We start from the raw sequence: 19964 nt of genomic DNA on the forward strand, positions 1-19964 counted from the left end.
ATACACATATAAAGTGACAGATAAAAAAGAGAGGATTCACATATATTTATAGCAGCACTTTGTGAGTTAACAAAGAATTAGAAAGAAAACAAATACCCATTTTTTAGAGAATAGCTAAACAAGTTGTGGTACATGGTGCAATATTAATGTGCTTTAAAAAGATTAAGTGATAAATACAGAGAACTTTTAAAAACTTATATGAACTTATGAAATATAAAGTAAATAGAATAAGGAAAATAATAGACAATGCCTGTAACAATATAAATTGAAATTCAAAGAACAACTACAAAATAACCAAAACTAAATAGTGAAAAATTATAATGAATAAGGAAGAGATGTAAAAAGACATTCCTTTCCCCCAATCTTTTGCAAAAGCAGAGGATCCATGGGTGTGACATATTGCATATAATGCTAAATATTTTTTGATGTACTGATTGATTTTTCTGAAATTCTTTTTCTTTTTTAAATTCTTTGCTATGTGGGATGCTCCCTGGTGGGATAGAGGGGAAGAAATACAAAGAGAAAATAAAGGCAATATAAAAACAAGAGATATCATTGAAGATCTATTTTTAAATATTTTTAAAGATGAAAAAAATTCTAAGGTTAGTTGTATGTCAATCAATGCAATTATTTCACTTAATCCCAAATAATTCACACACAGTTGTACCGAAGTAGATTGTTAACTCTATCCCTCCACCCTAACCCTTCCAATGATTATTTGGTAAAAATATCAGCACTGACAAAAAAAAATTGCAATTGTTATTCAACAGAGGGGGCGTGTAAGCATTAACAAATAGCATCTTATAAAACCCTTTCCTCCCTCCACCCCCAACTCCACCCCGAAACATTTTAAGTGCTGCCAGTGTTGATGTAATTTTTCTAAAGTAGATATTTTAATTTTAAAGTCCTTGTTCCACCTCTTTCCTTCTCTCCTCTCCCATTTCCTCTCTCTTCAGCTACTACAATGACTATCCTTTTCTGCTTGAAGCCTCCAGTTCCCTATGGGTAGGCTATGTTGGCTTGAATGGCACACTGAAAGAACCACTCACCAACTCTTTAAATGTATACAATTTGGGCTAGTCGACAAAACTAGCCTTTCTATAAGCAAGCAATTACAACTCCCATGGGTCTCTTTTCCTCCCTGTGAAAGTTAGGGAATAAAGCTTCAGTATTCCCAAAGATAAATTTTGAGAATACTGTTCACTACACTTTGCTTCAAAACTTAAGACACACAATCAACTCTCAAATATCCAGGTTCTGCATTATCCATTTCCCTTACAAATTCTGCTTCCTTCTCTTGCTCCTTCCTATTTTTTTACCATTCATTCGAACTTTAAATACAGTGTGTCCTTTAGTTCAATTTGTAATTTTTTTTTTTTTTTGGTCAAGGCTGGCTGCAAGAAGACAGAAACCAATGAATAACATGAAGTGTAGAATTATATACGTGGACTTCATTCATCCATTCTGTGCTGACCCCTCAGTTAGAACAAATAATCAATAACTAAGCTGACTGTGTTTAAATTTAAAAGAAAAAATGTTTTTTTTAAGTCTTCTGAAAGAAAATCTAGCTTTACCTTTTGTTGATGTTGAATTCTCTCTTCTTCTAAGATCTGGGTGAGTTTTGCATTTTCCTCTAAGGCTTTCAAAAGCTGCTGGTCAGGGGCCGAGCTCTGCAGCAGAAGGTGGCTTTGTCTCTTAAGCTTGTTTTGTTCAATGAACATCTGCAAAAGTTAATAACAAAGAAATAGACAAACTGTTCCACTTAGATCTCCAAGTGCAACTTGATGAAAAGAAAAAGAAAAGCCCATTGAATTTTCATTTCCAGGGTAGGTAAAGGAATACATCTTAAAGGCTCTTTAGCTGAGCTAAGAGGCTGGAAAAAAAAAAAGACAGTATTTAATGCAGCCCGTAAAATACATACCAAAAATATCCTAGACAATTTGGGAGGACTACTATGTGTTTCCTCCCACAGAGATTATAACAGTAGTTAGCAGGAGCGAAAATGATTTTTTCTTTTTCACTTAATTTTTTTTCACCTTATACATGTATATAGGAGGGTGACCCCAAGGTCAGATCTTTCAAACTCTGAAATTAGGCTGATTTTTCTGGATCAGTATTCTAGTCTTCAAGTACTCTATGTCACTTTAAAAAGGATAAGTCTACATGTTCCATAATCACATCTAGATAGACCCTTCCTTTTTCCCAAGAAGGGCAAAGATTTACCACAATCCTCCAATTAGATATGATCCTAAAATGGGATCACCTGTTGAGGCCACTTTCCTACTTCCTCCTTTCCCTTTCAAGGACAGGGCATGAGAACAACCTATCAGCAGTAAAATCACTGCCAGGGGAACACAAACCAGCAGGAGGCATGGAGTGTTGCAAAGAGCAGACGCTCAATAAACATTTATTGAATGACTGAATAAATAAGACAGGATGGAAGCTCCTTGAGGACAGGGGCCATGTGCTCTTCATCGGTATTTGACCTGGCCCTAAGTATTAAGATACATAGCAGCACTTAATTACTGATTCTTAAGTGAATCAGGGACAGGGACAGGCAATAATGATTTCACTTTGCCTGGAAAACAAAACATATCAATTCCACCATCTGTAGGAACTAGAGGCAGGAACAACATGAATGCTGCCGATCTGCTCTTTGGAAGCATGTGCTTCCACCTGTCAGTCTCTCATGTGTAGAATACACTCAACTGAGATACTTTTTTCATGCAGAAAAATGACAGAACACTATTATTTGCACCCTGATTAATTTTCAGAGCTTGGCATTCACAAACAGCAACATCAGCTGCAGGGAAGCCTGGCATAGCCTGTCATCCAGCATTATTTTGTAAAATGCGTGCATTTAAAGCCTTAGGACACTTGATTTCCTATAGGACTCACTGCCTGTGTTATTTATTGGCATGAAGTATATGCCACAAGCAGCAGAGCAGTATAATGGACACAGTGCTGAATTTCAGGTCATACCTGAAATTGAGTCCTGGCCCTGCTACTTGTGCCACCTTAGACAAGCCATTGGTCTTTTCTGGGCATTGGTTTCCTAACCCGTGAAACTGAGAGGTCTGGATTAAAAAGCAATACATAGAGCTCCAGGCCTGGAGTCAGCAAGATCTGACACTTATTAGCTGTGTGACCCTTGGCAAGTCACTTAATCCCTATTTTCTTCAGTTTCCTCATCTGTAAAATGGGGATAATGGTAGTACCTACCTCCTCGGGCTGTTGTGAGAATCAAATGAGATAAAATTGTAAAGCACTTAGCAAAGGGCCTGGCACATAGTAAAGCACTATATAAGTGTTAGCCATTAACATTATTATGATTAAGTTGTAGTGGCCTCTGGGAACACAGGGAGCCTGTCTTGGCACTTCTTGATGGGACACCCCACGGTCCCAATCATGGTATTTTGTTCTTAGTAGATCTTGAGTAAATATTTGTTGACTGAGTAGTGGAGAAGAAATCTCAGAAGACTAGCCTTTCTGGCTGAATGACTCTGGGTAAGAAGTTTCGGGGTATTGCCTTGTCCTATTAGATTTTAAAGTCCTTGACGGAGGGGACTCTCTTTTGCCTTTCTTTGTACTCCAAGATCTTAGCACAGTGCCCAACACATAGTGGGCACTAAATATATGTTCACTGACTTTCTCTAATAGATCCTCTGGTATTAAGTTCAATTGCAATTCAACAAAATTTACAAAGTGGCTTCTCTACACAGGATTAAAACCTAGTTCCTGACCTCACTGAGCTTATATTCATGTTAGATCTAGCTTTGAGGCAGCTAGGTAGCTCAGTAGATGGAATGCAGGATGACAGCAAGGAAGACCCGAGCTCAAATCTTATTTCAGACACTTGCTAGCCATGTAACCCTAGGCAAATCACTTAAACTTTGAGTTCCTCAGTTTCCTTATCTATAAAATGGAGATGGTAATAGCACTTATCTCACAGGGTTGTAGTGAAAGTCAAATGAGATAACGTATGCACAGTTCTTTGCAAACTTTCAAGCACTATGCAAATGTTAGCTGTTACAGCTGAGCAGAAGGGATACACACAGAAGAAACTGTAAGAAACAGTAACACACGGTAAGTGCATTATGGAGATACAAGCCAAAAGCTACGTGAGACTGCAAGGAGGGGATGGAAAGATCACTGATACCCAGAAGGGTAAGGGGTGTGTCCCTGAAGGGGATGGCAATGGAGAGGAGCTTTAGGAGATGGAAATGGGATAATGGGACATAGGCACAGGGAACATCTTGAGCAAAAGTCAGGGAGGCAGAAAAATATGGGGAGGGAAAGGGGATGAGAGGGAACACCCTGACTGGAGTATAGAATAAAAAGAAGGGAAGCATGTGAGTAAGAGTTAGAGTAAGTGGTACCAGATTATAGAAGGTCTTGAATACCAGGCTAAGGGCCTTTACTCAGGAGACAGAAGGGAATCACTGAAAGGTTCTGAGCAGAATATAACCAGATCTATGTAAGGACCAGACCGAGAGAGGTCTATTGAGAAACAATTTGAACCATGAAGGGTTGGCTCAGGGTCAACTCTCTTTAAGACTCAAATGCTAACAAGCATCATTTATCTCTGTCCAGGCACTGATGTGGTTTGTTAAATCGTCTCCTGCTATTCCTCTTCATCAACCTTCGGTTCCAGATACTTCACAGAGCGCCCTCACAACACCTAACATTGCTTTTCCCATAGGAGGCTGTCAAGAAACACACACACACACACACACACACACACACACACACACACACACACACACTCTCTACATAGACCTATTTCCATTAGAATCTAGTAGGGAAATAAAACATACACATCAAATTTGATCTGTTTTCTTGTTGCATTTACCCCATTAAGATGTAAACATCCTGAGGGCAGGGACTATGGCTCATTTCTGCCTTTATAAGCCTAGTGTTAGCAGAGGGCTTTACCCAGAGCAGATCCTTTACAAACACCTACAGACTACAATGTTTAGCACATGACTAAGTGTCAGGTGAGTGGGACAAAGAGAGTGGGCATTATAGGATTAGTGAAGTGGAAGAGATCTGTGCGGGCTTGGAAGGAGAAGACTTGGGACTTCACTTGGAAAGGGAATAACAGGGCAGATTTTAAGAGAGGGAAGGGGACTCCAGGAAGGAGGAAATGTATGATCAAAAGCTTAGAGGTATATGCCAAAGACAGTATAATCTCTTGCGGGATTGGTAATTGTGTGACCTCTGGTAATTTCTCTGAGTTTAAGTTTCCTTCTCTGTAAAATGAGGATAGTAATACCACCTGCTGAAATGACCTCTCAAGGTTATCATTAGAATCGAAGCGATAATGCATGTGAAAGTGCTTTGTCAATAAAGGAAATTTATACAAATCTGTACAAATATAAAGGACTGCTATTAATGTCAACATTATTATTGCAAACAAATATGCAGAATGAGGCATGCATGGCCTGGAATTCATTCCTCCCTCTTTATATTCACCTCTTAGATTCTTGATTCTCTCCCAGCTGTCAGTGCCTTCCCTGCCTAAAGGCAGTTAGGTACAGAGCACTGGACCTAGAGTCAGGAAGACCTAATTTCAAATCTAGTCTCATTCATTTACTAGCTGTGTGACCCTGATCAAGTCACTTAACATCAGTGTGCTTCAGCTTCCTCATCTATAAAATGGGGAATAATAATAATACCTACTTCCCAAGTTGTTGTGACGACCAAATGAGATAATACCATAAAGCATTTTGCAAACTTCAAATGTTAGTTTGTATTATTATTTTCTACCTGTATATCTATATGTTGTTTCCCCCACCTAGATTTTAAACTTCTTATGGGTAGGTATTGTTTCCCTTCATAAATATTTGTTCATTTTAAGTTATATTAGCTAGCACATGGGACCATATAATCAATAGGTGATAAAGGCATCTTCTAACAAAAAGCTGGAAAGATATATTGAAAAATCAATGCACAAATTTTCAAATCTTAATAGAGTCCAAAATAAACAACTGAGTTATGAGTCTAGTTAAATGTTCTTAGTCTCATATTTTCTAGTACTGGGTTATTTCTTATTTATTTTTTCCCCTTATGCTGTTTTCAATCTGATTTTATCTTTAAAAAAAGAGAAAAAGATTCACTATCACAATAAAGTATATTTGCCCTAGATCATAAAAATGTTTAAGGTTAATGTCTTGGAGGGTTTTTTTGCTTTTTGATGTTCAGCACTAACGCAAGCATCCCTGTTACTGGTAATATTAAATGCCTCTGTCCCTGTTCTGCCATACCCATCTCAAATTTCCATTTTGCTTTCTCATTGGGGTTAACATGCCAATGTTGTTATCACCACCAATAAATATTCATTAGACTTGCTCCATGCATGGGAAAGGAGCTAATTCATTTTCTTATTCTTTGCGGTATCTTGCTCCTTCCATCTCTCTTCTCCACTACTACCGTGGCCTTCAAGGTCTTCCCCAAGCAGCTTTGCATTCTAACAGTTCTAATGAAGAACAGATGGGAAACTGAAAATGTCTCTCAAAATACGACCCTGGCATTCAAGTAAAATCAGCCAACCTTTTCACTTAGAAGTGTAGGTATATTCATGCTGATATCTCCTTCCCCCCAACCCCTCACTACCCCATAGCTTATTTATGTCCATTATTCAGACTCCTACAGCTTTTTCCCCCAGAGGGCTCTGACACACTTTGGTTCCTTTCTTCCCCCACGGTAATAAAATGACAATATTTACTTATCTTTCATTAGAGTTTCTGAAAGAAATGAATCATAATGCTTTGAGGTAGATCACCTTTGAATAAATCTTTCCCAAAGCACAATGACAGGATAACAACATTTAAGCTTGTATAAGCTATTTCACCAAACCAGAACCCTATTTTCAAATGTCATCCTCATAACTCTGATTCTTTGGCTTCCTTCCATTCCTACTTTTTAATCAGGGTTTTCTTTCTTTCACTTCAATCAATCAATCCACAAGAATTTATGAAGTGCCAACCAAATGCTAAGCACGAGGGATATAAAGTCTGAAGTGAATTAATTCTTGCTCTCAAGGAGTTTGTATTCTAGGTAGAAACAACATGCATATGTGCAATGTATTAAAAATAAATAGCAGATGATTTTTTTGGGAGAATACATTAGTAATTCAGGAGAGAGGCAGTTCAGGAAATGTTTATGTAAAAAGTGATGCTGACACTAAATCCTGCAGAAAGCTAGAGATTCTAAGAAGCAGAGAAAAAGGGAGAGGAGGGGAAGCTGAACACTCTGTGGAGATCCAAGAAGACAGACAAGAGTATAAGGTATGAAAAACCAGAAACAAGCACAGTCTGGCCAGACTAAAGAAGACAAGAAGTCAACAACCATTTATTCAGCACCTACTATGAACCAGGTACTGACTGTGCTGAGCGTAGGTATGCAAAAAAAAAGACCAAAAGCAAAATCAACAAACAAAAACCCCAGTCTCTGCTCTCAAGGAGCTCAAAGGCTAATGGAGGAAAGTAATTTATAAGGGGACTGAAAAGATAGATAAGAGCCAGTTCCTGAAAGGCTTTAAATGTCAAATGGAGGAGTATATATTTGATCCTAGAGGTAATGAGAAACCATTGACACTGAATAATGGAGCTGACATGGTCAGACATACGCTTTAGGAAAGTCACTTTAACTGTAGTGTGGAGGATGGCCCAGAGAAAGGGAAGGAAAAAGTCAGGGAAAACTATTAGAAGGCTATTGGAATAGTCCAGGTCAGAGGTGATGAGAGTCTAAACTGAGGTGGTGGCTGGGTGAGTAGAAAGAAAGAAATGGATTTTTTTTTTCAGTTTCTCTGGATTTATTTTTAACATCCGTTTGTTTCTGTGTGCCTGCTAATCCCATTTATCAATGTCACAACAATCCCAGTTTCCACTGATACTTCCTAGTGATGATGGCAGTGTCACTGTGTTAGACTCCCCATTACCCACACCTAAAGAGATGGATTGTTATGAAAGAAGAAACAAAAAGATTTTGCAAAACTGATTAACCATGTGAAGTGAGGTAGAATGAGGAACAAGAGATGACACTGACTGGAATCCATGTGACTGGAAAAATGGTAGTATCCTAGACATAAATAAGGAATTGCAGAAGAAGAGTGAGTTTTATAGGGAAAGATATTTAGTTTTCCTTTGGACATGTTGAATTTGAAATGACAAATAAACGATCCAGTCTGAAAAGTGACTCCAAACTCAGCAGGGAGATGAATATCTTGGAGACAAGCACTGAGATGATTATTAAACCCTTGAGAGGCAATGAAGTCACCAAATATAGACAGAGAAAGGAAAAAAGAACCACCAGGACAGAACCTCTGGGTATGTACTAGCACACAGCTAGGGAATGTGAGAGATAATAATCCAGGCAAAGGGGACAAAAAAGAAGATGCTGTAAGACAGTGAGAGGAAAACATAGAGAAAGCAGCATCAGGAAAATTCATAGAGGAGTGAGTATCTAGGAGGAGAGGGTGGTCAACAATGTAACATATTGCTCAGAGGTCAAGGACGAAGATTGAAAAGAAGTCATTGGTTTTCTGAAGAAGATACTCCTTCCACTGTCACCCTTTATATAGCTTCCCTAAGTTCCATTGCACGGATTCAGGTGACCTTACTCCAGTCACTCACACAGCTCCATCTAGTTACAGCATCTATCATTTCAAAAGATCTACAAAACCAAGAGTAATAGTATTCAAACATTTTAACTGCCCATCCTAGTCCTCCACTTGCTCTGTGATGGTTTCTTTACTCTCTTTTGCTTACTTGTCTTCCTCTTAAGCCCTACACAGAGGTTGCTAGCCTGGGGTCTGTAACCTTGGATTTTTTAAAACATCTTTTGATAACTATTTTAATAGAACTGGTTTCTTCTGTAATTCTATATTTTTTATACTCTGAGGAGGGGTCCATAAGCTTCACCAGATTGTCAAAAGGGTCCATGATATAGAAAAGCTGCTATAAATGTTGGATTTCCCCAGTGAGCTGACTTTGACCTTTCTTTTTTCTCTTTAATATCTCTCTTGGTGAGTTGATATGCTTCTCTAACTTCTACTGTTAATTCAGCATATGACTCTCAAATCTAACTCTAGTTCTAATCTTTCTACCAAGCTCTAGATCTGAATTTTGAACTATCTCTTGGTCATACAGACCCTCCAAGCCAACATGCCCAGGACTCATCATTTTTCTTCACAAACCTAGATTTCCTCCTAATTTCTCTTTTTCTATTAAGAGAATCATTACTCTTTCATGTTCCAATATTAATACCATTTTTGAGACTCATCTCTTTCCTACAACAAACAGGTATCAAGTAGGATAACTTTTACCTTCAAAATACCTTCCACATCTACCCCATTTCCATGCTTAGTGTCACTTATCTAATCTAGGTCCTCATTATCTTTCATCTAAGAAAATATAATCAGTCCTGGAGAAACCATTAGACTCCAATCTCTTCTCATTTCAAGCCATCTTTTACAGTAATACCAGCTAAATATCCTCTATGCACATATTGTCTTTTGTGCTGCTTAAAATCTTTGCTGATTCTTGCTTACTTCAAATGTAGGATCATAGATTGAGAGTGAAGAGGATCCTTAGAGTCCATATCTAGTTCAACCCCTCTTATTTTATAAGTGAGGAAACTGAGGTCTGAAAATTTAAGTGATTTGCCCAATTTGTGCTGCCAAGATATCAAAAATGCATTTCTGCCAGCCTCAATTCTCAAGTCACATTTCTTTCTTGCTAGTTATAGTTGCATTTAGCACGGAAGCAACAGAAACAGTACAGGACCTTTTGAAGAAGTCCCTGTGTATGCAGTAAGGCTGTATCTTCAACATAAAGTGTGCCACTGAGGTAGAACCGAGGTCCTCTGACTACAAACGCAGCATTCCTTCCAGTAGACCATTTAAGGCCATCTAGAATATGGGTCTGCTCCACAATTCATCTTTGTTTTGTGCTGCTTCTACCTCATGTATATTTGCATCTAAGCCAAACTGGAGCTTCCTCTTCCATAGGCCTGCCTCATTTTTTTTTCCTACATCTATAGGTCTCTATACTTTTCCCTCTTCCTAAAATGTCTTCCCCCTTTTTCCACCTGGTAAAATCCAATCCATATTTCAAGACCCAGCTCACATTCTACTCCAGTTAGAAAAGCTTTTTCCCTTTCAAGAGGTACTACTATCTCAAGTGAGATAATAATTTTAAGGTGCTTCGCACCTGACGTAGTCAGTGCTATATAAATGTTAGCTATCATTATTATTATTATTTAAAAAAGGCTCATAATGGCACCTACCTCAGGGTTGTGATGAGGATTAAATGAGATAATAAGTATAAAGCACTTAACACAGTGCCTGGCACACAGGAAGGGATAGATAAATGTCAGGTAGTAGTGGTGGTGGTAGTAGTAGTAGTAGTTGAAGTTGTAGCTGTAGTAGTAGTAGTAGTAATGTGGTACAGTAGGAAAAGATGTAGGCTTGTTGGGAGAGGGCTACATCTGAATCGCACCTCTAGCATTTACTAAATGGGTTTTCAAGGACAAGCTACTCACTAAATCTTCTGAGCTTCAGTTTCCTCTTATGCAAAATGAAGATTAAAAAATACCCGTAGTGTTTTCACACTGGCTTGTCAAATGAGTAAATACATGCAAAGTGTCTTACAAAGCTTAAAAATGTCACCTATCATTAATATTCTGCTCTGAACTCCCACAACTCTGCACTTTTCTCATGCCCTTATTATGTTATTTGTACATCTGTCTTAGCGCCCCCTACTAAACTGTACTCTGTCTAAGGGCAAATGGAAACCTTTGATGATTTTTTATCTATTTATGTCCCTCAGTACCTAGCACAGTACTCTATAATCAATCAATAAGCATTTATTAGACACCTCCTATATGCCAGGTGCTGTGCTAAGCTCAGGGGATGCAAAGAAAGGCAAAAGACAGTCCGTGCTCACAAGGAATCCATAGTCTAATAAGAGAGATCAAGTGTAAACAACTGTGTACAAACAAGCTACAGACAGAATAAACTGGAGATAAATAAAGCGAACATAGAAGGTCTGCTGAATGAAGGAATGAATGAATGAGATGAATCAGTGATTTGAACAGGATGGAGACAAAAGAAACACAACCAGGCGCTGCTTGGTAGGGCTCTCTTATCTTTAAGGTAAGAAGAGAAAGCTTGCAACTGGGGAGTGAGTGGGATAGTGGATACACATTATGGCAACATTCTGAAGTCAGAGGGAAAATCGCCTGACATAAAGATAGTATTGTGAAGTAACTGAAAAGAAGCATAGGGATAGAGATCCTTTATCACTCTGCCTCATCTACACAGAAGTAGACCTCAAATTCCCAAGGCTCTCTGGAGCTTCCTGACAACCCAGCTCTGGGTGGTCCAGCCTTCAAGTCCTATACTCCAGTGGGGCATCAGTGGATGACGAATTTTATGTGCAGTGTTCTACCCCTACTTCAGAAAGCTGAATTGATATGTCATTAGCAAAGATTTTTGTTGATTTTGCTTTCTTTTGTTTTAAAACCTCAGTTTTGCTTTCATGAGCCATACTCACCTCCTGTGCAAATGTCTCAGCTTTCTTCCGAAGATCCTTTTCCAATTCAAGGTTCACCTGCATTTCTTCATACTCTTCCACTGCCAGTATGGACACTGTTAAAAGGATGAGTACAGGATCATGATTAAGAAGTTTATTACATATGTGTTTAACAAGGTAGGTAGGTGGAGTAGTAAGTAGAACACTGAACCTGGAATCTGAAAGACTTGAGTTCAAATCTACCCTCAGACACTTACAAGTTGCATGACGTTGGGTGAGTCACTTAGCCTTTGTTTTAGTTTCCTCTTCTATAAAATGGAGATAATGGTAGCACCTGCCTTTCAGGACTGTTGTGAGGATCAAATAAGATACTGCATATTTTGCAAACCTTAAAAAGCTATAAAATGTTAGCTATTATTTAGTCAAAGATTCAGATTATCTAATCAGAGTGAAGAAGCCCTGTTTTATATACCAATGTGACTGTGTAAACAAATGATTTCATTTCACAGATCCTTGGTTTCCTTGTTTGAAAAATTAGAGGGCTGAATTAGATGATCTCTAAGGACCCTTGAGCTATGCCATGAAACAGTTTTAAATAATGTGGCATGTTACAGTACAAACAAGGAAAGAATCAGAAGAGACCAAAAGGATGTCATAAAAGAAATGAATGACTGGGAAAAAAAAAAAGATGGGTGAGCCCCAAGTCAAGAGCAAGGAATAAATGATGGACAATCTATATAGCTTTAGTGATAGCCACAACAGTAGCACAGCAGAGGCAAGAATGGGTGGGTTGTGACTGGCATCATTGGAGTTATACCCACATCAATGAGGTCACAGATTCAGGAGTACTGACATGTTTTAGACAGAAAAGGAAGGACTGTGAACTTCACAAACTTAGGAAGCAGCATTAGAGGTTTACACTAACTGATACCATTAGAAAAAAGCACATCAGAAAACGTCAGACCAATTTCTTTGCCACCTTTTAAATTGTCTCATGTTTTGTTAAAATGCAATGCTGATGGAAGAGAGGGAGTAATGATACTGACAGACATTAAGCATACTACAAGGAGACGCTCTGTTCACTTTCTTGTCCTCTTTTGCCAACGTACCTCAATCTTAACCTGCAAGTCATATCAATAAAATATATATTTTTTTAAAGAGCCCTCTTAATAATTGCTTTCACTCACTGCTCTGTCGATGCACTTCAGTCCTAACTGGCTAAGGACTAGTTTCTAGCGTAATGACATAGAATTTCAAACTCCATACTCTATAAATCCTCTGCCTCCTTGGACAAAAGCCTAACAGTCTTATGGAGGTAACGCAATGTAAGTGGCACTTTGTGATGTGGATTATAGGTCACTGAGAGTCAACTGATTTTCCATCACATTTTCAAAGGAAACTTTGTGAACAAGACAAAAACTATTTAAGACAATTTTAAGGCCTATAGCCAAAGCCTCTCTTCCATATCAAGGCACTATAGAGAAAAGGTTAACTGTGACATACAATGGCTTTTGATATCCCCGAGTGTTATTCAAGAAAATTATTCTCTAATGCATACTAATAAGTAATCTAATGTTGGCATTATTAACCCTTCATAACAACATGATTTTTTAAAAACTGCATTACTATCACAAAAAAATAACATAAGACTAGAGAGTAAACTTGTGAAAAAAATCAGCATGGTCCTTGATGAAATCAGGCACAATAAACATAGGCCATGTCACAATTTCTGTGGGTCTCAAGTTTTTGGTATCTATGAAATGGTAGGTAGCGTGGCGTGCTGCAAGGGAGATGAGATGGACATGAACGCTAAGCCTCCTGCAGAATCTAAAATCTTATGCTCCTCCAATGAAGTGAATGATATAACTTAACACCAGTATTTTGCTTCTTAAGGGTTTTACAGATGAACAGCTCATGATGTTTTTATGGGCTGCTGGGATATCTTCAGCCTAATGGCAAAAGATTCTTTACAGTCCTCATAGAAACTGAATGTAATCATTGGAAACCTGGCGAGTGTGAGCTCCTTGAAATCAGGGGCTGGTTTTTGATTTCTTATTATCTCCAGCACTTGACATTGTGCCTAGAACTTAGATACTGAGCTAACTGACTGACTGCTCCTACAACTAGCAACAGTAGACAGAGCTGACATTGATACATCATGTTGAAGTTTGCAAATGTTTGACTACATTATATTACCTAAGCTTCTGACACATATGACCTGTATAACTGGGCAATTCACGTAACCTCTAAAGTGTCACCAACAGCTATGAAGAAGTAAGCTATGAAAGAGCTGGTGGTCTGCACTGGTGGAGGTTGTTTCCCCAATCAAAGTTCTCTTCACTGATGAAATTACAGGTCCAGTCCTTCCCCCAACCTGACCTCCCAAAAATTAGTTCTCACAGAAATTATAAGGTATTTATCATAAGGAATTTCATACAGATAAAGAAACTGAGACTCAACAGTTAACTGACCTCTTGCCCATGGTCATACAACTAAGTAAATGTCAGAGGTGGGATCTGAATCCAGATCTTAGGACAACACTATTTCTACTATGCTACATTTATTCCTTTTGCAGAAGAAACAGATACAAGAGTTCTGTCCAGAATTCACATAAAAATGGTCAATATCCAAGACATCAAGTAGTTATAGTTATCCCTTCCACATCACAACTTTCCCAATCATGGTTTTGATGTATCACAGGTGGCATAAGAAATTAAATGGGAATTTTGGAGAAGTACTGTGAAAGCCACAGATGACACACAAAGGTCAGCAGACTACACAGAGCCTATGTCCAAATACTTAACCCAAATTTTACAATAAGGTACTGTAAACACCCCATAATAGAAAAAGAAAAAGAAAAAAACCTTCAGACTTCTCTTGTACAAAGGGAGGGTCAAAAAGTCTTGTATGGATTTTTGAATGACAGGAGCACCACATCCCAACTCCCACGATATGAAAGGTACTACAGGTACTACAGGGGAGATGAGAGTGGTATTTAAGTTTAAAAAAAGTTTAAGTGGTATTTAAGTTTAAAAAAAAGATGAATTCAGAATCACTTATTGAAGGTAAGGCCAGTGTGATGGAGAATACTAAGTGTGGGATAGGCTAATCCTTGGGTGGTGAGATTTTAAAATGTGTTCAAAGATTTCCTCTGAATCCCACTTTCTCAAGAGAAAGCATTTCTAATTATCCCTAACATACCAGGAATAGAAAAAAAGCAGTGTGTGGTATAGTAGTATAGTAGTAGTATAAATTCATTAGAATTTGGGGTTCTAGGAAGCAAAGCCGGGGGGGGGGGTGAGGGAACTGCAGGGATAGGGGATAACCTCTGCCCCACCAGATGGAGTCAGTAGTTCTACCCCTCTAGGCTTCACCATAAATGAATTATGGGATCCTGGGCAAGGTCTTTTCATTCTCTGGGCTTCAGTTTCTCCATCTATAAAATGAATGGGTTATACAGATGGCCTCTAAGGATCTGCTTAAAATTCTTTAAGATTTTATATGACCTATTATTTAAATACCAGAAGAGGATGGCAAAACAGAATTTCAGAATTCATTTCCATTACAAGTTCGAGAGTACCTGGGCAATGCTTGAAAATAGCATGAAGCAAAGATAATAGAAACAAATGAAGTGTAATTATGCACAGCTTTTGAGCTGGGGAAACTGTACATACATACCTCTATTGCATTTTTCCAGCACTTTCCTTTGTTCAAGAACTTCTGAATTCAAAACAGCTTTTTCTTGTTTAACTTTATTTACCTAAAAGTTGTGAGATTTTTAGAGGAGAGATAACAGCCAACAGTGTAAAATGAGACCATATGGTAATGTGTGATTTCTGTTTTACTTTCAAGACATATTTATGACTTCAAATAGATTAATGTATCTTCATCTATAAGAGCTCTTCTCAAAAGCAAACATTAGGGAGACAGTCTTTGTACAGCATCCATTAAGAAGTGAAGTCTTATAAAGAATTTATCATTTTCAAATTCTAATGACTGCTCTAGTCACAGAATAAGTTTTTGGGTTTTTAGCTCTAGTTCCCCACATGAGAAACACTGATAATATTTAAAGCAAAAACAAAAACCAAGGATCCTACAATGAATACAAATGAAATCTACAGCCATGCTCCAGACATTGTAGGACAGATCATGAAGCATGGACCAGGAGTTTGACACAAAGCTTTTTCAATTACTACAGTCTCAAAGACTAAGTACTGGGGATAGGAGGCATTTGGGGCTGGCCAAGGTAGAAAATCTCAGATCTTTGAAGTATTGAAGATATTACTAATCTTACAATGGAAAAAATCTCTATTTTATATTTGATTTGAATAATTTACTCAATATCTGTTTCTAGAGTTCCATCTAAAACAATAATATTTTCCCCATTCATATTAGCATTTTTTTTTATATATAAAAGAAGCAACGACAAAGCAGCAAATGATCCTATGGAACTGGCCGTTGGATTGAAAAACTGAGAACCATTTAGACCCTCCCTCATCATTCTTTAAGTTGGGATGTTATGTTACGTTTAAAGCTATTCAAAAAAAAGGAAGAATTCCTCAAAATGCCTTTGACAATCTAGTCTATCAGTACATTAGAAAGAACACTGGAAATGGAGCCAGGAGAACTGAATCTTAGCTATGGCTGGGGTACTAATTGGCTATCTAATTTTCAGTAAGTTACTTTTCTTCTGGGAAACTCAGTTTCTTCATTTGCAAATGAATAGATTGGACTAGGGCAGGTGATCTCTAAGGTCCTGTTCAGTTCTAATATTATAATGTAGTCTTGTCTATCCAAAAAAATACTGTTTCTTCATCCCTTGATTAAGTTTAAGTTCTAAAGCAAAAGGTTTAGTGACTCTTCTCTCAATATTACCAGGCACAATTGCAAACTGTTTCAGTGGCCATTGACACAAAGAGTTAACATTAAAAGCACTCAATGTTTATATCAAGTAACTGGCTTCACAGCTGATGGGTTTATTTTTTCTTATCCACTTTTAAAAATCTTTTTAAAAAAGTCTCCATTTTATCATTTCAATACATACTTCCTCAATGACTTCAACAAGCTTGGACCTCAGGTTTTCTAGTTCAATAGCCAATGTCTTCTTTTCTTCCTGAACAGATATAATTTGATCTCGTAGCTCTAGATTTTTCAAAGAGAAAAAGATAGAATAAAGAAGAAATAAACATACATTTTAAAATGAAAATTATCAGGTGAAAAGAACACCAAATACCTGCCCATGTGTTGCATGCAATCAGTGTGCTTCAATATCTAAGAGCAAAATGCAAAGGCAAATTTTATTGAGCTTTTACTGGGTTGCGCCCACCATAGCAGCAGTTACCAAAATTCATACACAATGTATTTGCAAAATATCAAGTGCACTGGTCTTTGATTTCCTTATAATCCACAAAACCCACACTATGAAAAAAACATCTGGCATTTTCAAAGTAGATATTTTTAAAAAGCTTCCAGCAAAACCAATTAAGGCATTGTACTAATTTCTTTTGTATTTCTTAGTGGTCATGGGTTCTTGTCACAATACAGTATAAGCAAACAACAGGCAGTTTACACTTTGGAAGGGTGGATTTGAAGGAAAAATCCTGAATAACTGCCAGTTTCTAGCCCTTCTGACATTACGTGAACTGAGTCAGAATATAACCTAGTTTGACAGAAGGGTTAATGCCAGTAATTTTCCCTTCAGAATTGTGAATGTTTTGTTTCTTAATTTACTTCATATATGTATTTTTTTTATTATTGGTATATATGGGTGAAAATTTGAAATTGACACTTGTTGGGATGAAAACACTTCAAAAAATGCAAATGCTAAAGATTCTATTTTATCTTTAAAGTTGCTTCATTTATTCAAATGTTTTGAGAAATGTCAATAAATTAGCTCAAAATATTTATTTCTATTGCTCTACTGTTTTGCCCACTTATTCCCCTTTTAAGTTCCTGTTCTTATAGAGAATTCAATTCAGTGCAAAGCAAAGAAATTCAACAAATACTTAAGAATCTACTCTGAGGAAAAGAGCATCAATAAAACTTTTTTTAAAAAAGAACCTACTATGTGTAAAGCATCTTGCTAGGCCCTAAAGAGAAAGGCTAGCCTTGTGATTTCATTGGCATAGGAAACTCCTGCAAACAAGACAGGCTGGTACTTACTTTCTCTATAGCTTACAGTCTCAGAGAATCCTAGAGCACTAAGAGGCAGACTCATCTGCTCAGGGTCACACAGCAAATTATATGTATGTATGTATACATATCTGTCCGTACATGTACATATGTACATACATATATATATATATACACATGTATATGTGTATGTACATATACATATATCAGAAACAGGACTTGAATTCATGTCTTCCTGGCTCCAAGGCCAGTTTTCTATCTATTTTATACCAAGCTTGCTCATATATGGCTCAGGGATTATAAAGACAAAAATAAGCAGTCCCTGTCCTTAAGGAGCTTACTAATTCTAGTTGGGTTGGATGGAAGGAAAGGAGAAAGGAAGGAAGGAAGGAAGGAAGGAAGGAAGGAAGGAAGGAAGGAAGGAAGGAAGGAAGGAAGGAAGGAAGAGACAGAAGGATGGAGTAAGGGAAAAAGCAGGAAAGGAAAAGGGGAAGGGGGAAAAGATGATTGAAAGGAAAGAGAAATATGGGAGGGAGGAGGGAGGAAGAAAGATAGGGCAGGAGTCTTCTATATAATAGGAGTTGTGTTGTTGTTTAGTTGTATCCAACTCCTCCTGACCCTACTTGGGGTCTCCCTCGCAGAGGTACTGGAGTAATTAGCCATTTCATTCTCTGCCTCATTTTGCAGATGAGGAACTGAGGCAAACAGGGTTAAGTGACTTGCCCAGGGTCACATAGCTACTAAGTGTCTGAGGCGAGATTATGAACTCATGACTATGAGTCTTCCTGATTCCAAGCCCAGGGCTCTATGCACTTCAACACCTAACTGCCTTGTAGTTATAGTAATGAATTCATGGATCCCTACAATGATGTATGATGCAGATAACTGGGTTATATTATGTTTCTTCAACTATACTAGAAGCACCCTGAGGGCAGAGATGATGCTTTATGTTTCTCCTGTATCTCCAAGAGGTCTTACAATAATATTGGTTCCATATTAAGTACTCAATAAATACTGACTAATGCATTGATTCTTCAGGCCCCAAATCTCAAAGTACATAATTACAAATCGGAGCTTAGTCAGTACAAGTATGAGTAGAATATGACTGCTAGAACTGGTAATATTCTTACTGATAGTAAGAAAATGATCATAAGCTTAGTAACAAATCCTACCTTTTATCTGCTGTTGACATTGTACAGAGTCACAGGTCCCAGAGGTTCCCTCTGTTTCTGTAGCTGAGTCTTCATCGTCAATATTTATCTCTTCAGTTATAACATCAGGCCCCAGTTTAGCCATATAGAGCATGCTGATTCTTTTCAAAGTCTTATTTTCTTTATTTAACTGAAATGAAATACAAACATAACAGTTATGATAGCATTAAAATAAGAGTCTTGGCTTTAAAAAAAATAGAACAGATAAATTATTCATGTAAGAACTAAATGTTGGCTGACATTCACAGTAGGAAATAACAATTAGAAAATTCATTAATTAAGGGCTTTGTTTATACTTCCACGGTGAAGGATAATAATTTATTAGTTTAAGTAAAAGCTCACACCTGGATCACAATCATCAGTACATGAAAATGTTGGTTAAGCCTCATTCCTGCTGTGGACCACAGGAAGAATGGAATGCAAACATAACTGGGGAAATCTGAGGACATTTTGAATTTGTTCATGGCCTTCACCAAGGAATTTTACTTAAAACAATTTCAGTAACAGAAGAATAAGTGGAATCCTAATATACAAATTAAAATAATGATTTTCCTCCATAATATAGGTATTGGTTGAGTTTGGTCTTTAGATTCAATGTTATTTGCTCTTCAACATCAGTATTTACCTAACTGGTTTATATGCATATGCATCCAAGTATATTTACAACAACATACAAATGAATGAATATGAAAATATGAAATTATGTAATTATTATTATACAAAGAAAAACAGATATACACATGCACATACATATAAAATCACAGATATGATTTGGAATGAACCTTGGAGACTGTTCCACATCCATCCATCCGTCCCTTCTTCCCTCTCCTTTTTTTCTTTCCTTCATCCCTCTCCTTCTCTCTTCCCTTCCTTCCCTCCTTGTTTCCTTTCTTCCTTCCTTCCTTTCTTTCTTCCTTCTTTCCTTCCTTCCTTCCTTAGTGTTCCTTATCTCACTCAAATGAGATAAGGAGATAAGCTACTCAGGGATCCCATCCTTCTATTGAACAGCACAGGATCTTTGACCTGTTGTTTCCAATCTGAGCTGGGTCACCTTCATTAAGCAGCTTGGTGCTCCCATGTCCCA

The 19964-nt window shown here is 37.6% G+C and overlaps 1 protein-coding gene across 2 annotated transcripts in view; it reads right to left on the reverse strand.

The window, feature by feature from the left end:
* The window catches only part of SHTN1 (shootin 1), a 120513-nt gene that overhangs the window by 49512 nt on the left and 51037 nt on the right, over window positions 1–19964 (reverse strand). For both annotated transcript variants that reach the window (XM_072623607.1, XM_072623602.1), the window contains exons 5-9: window positions 18842–19010; window positions 16582–16679; window positions 15216–15297; window positions 11559–11653; window positions 1575–1721 (exon numbers count right to left, since the gene is read on the reverse strand). In XM_072623607.1, the coding sequence (XP_072479708.1) occupies window positions 1575–1721; window positions 11559–11653; window positions 15216–15297; window positions 16582–16679; window positions 18842–19010 (591 nt within the window). The remainder of the gene's footprint in view (window positions 1–1574; window positions 1722–11558; window positions 11654–15215; window positions 15298–16581; window positions 16680–18841; window positions 19011–19964) is intronic.

The sequence above is a fragment of the Notamacropus eugenii genome, chromosome 1 (genome assembly GCF_028372415.1).
Source record: "Notamacropus eugenii isolate mMacEug1 chromosome 1, mMacEug1.pri_v2, whole genome shotgun sequence".
Taxonomy (NCBI): domain Eukaryota; kingdom Metazoa; phylum Chordata; class Mammalia; order Diprotodontia; family Macropodidae; genus Notamacropus; species Notamacropus eugenii.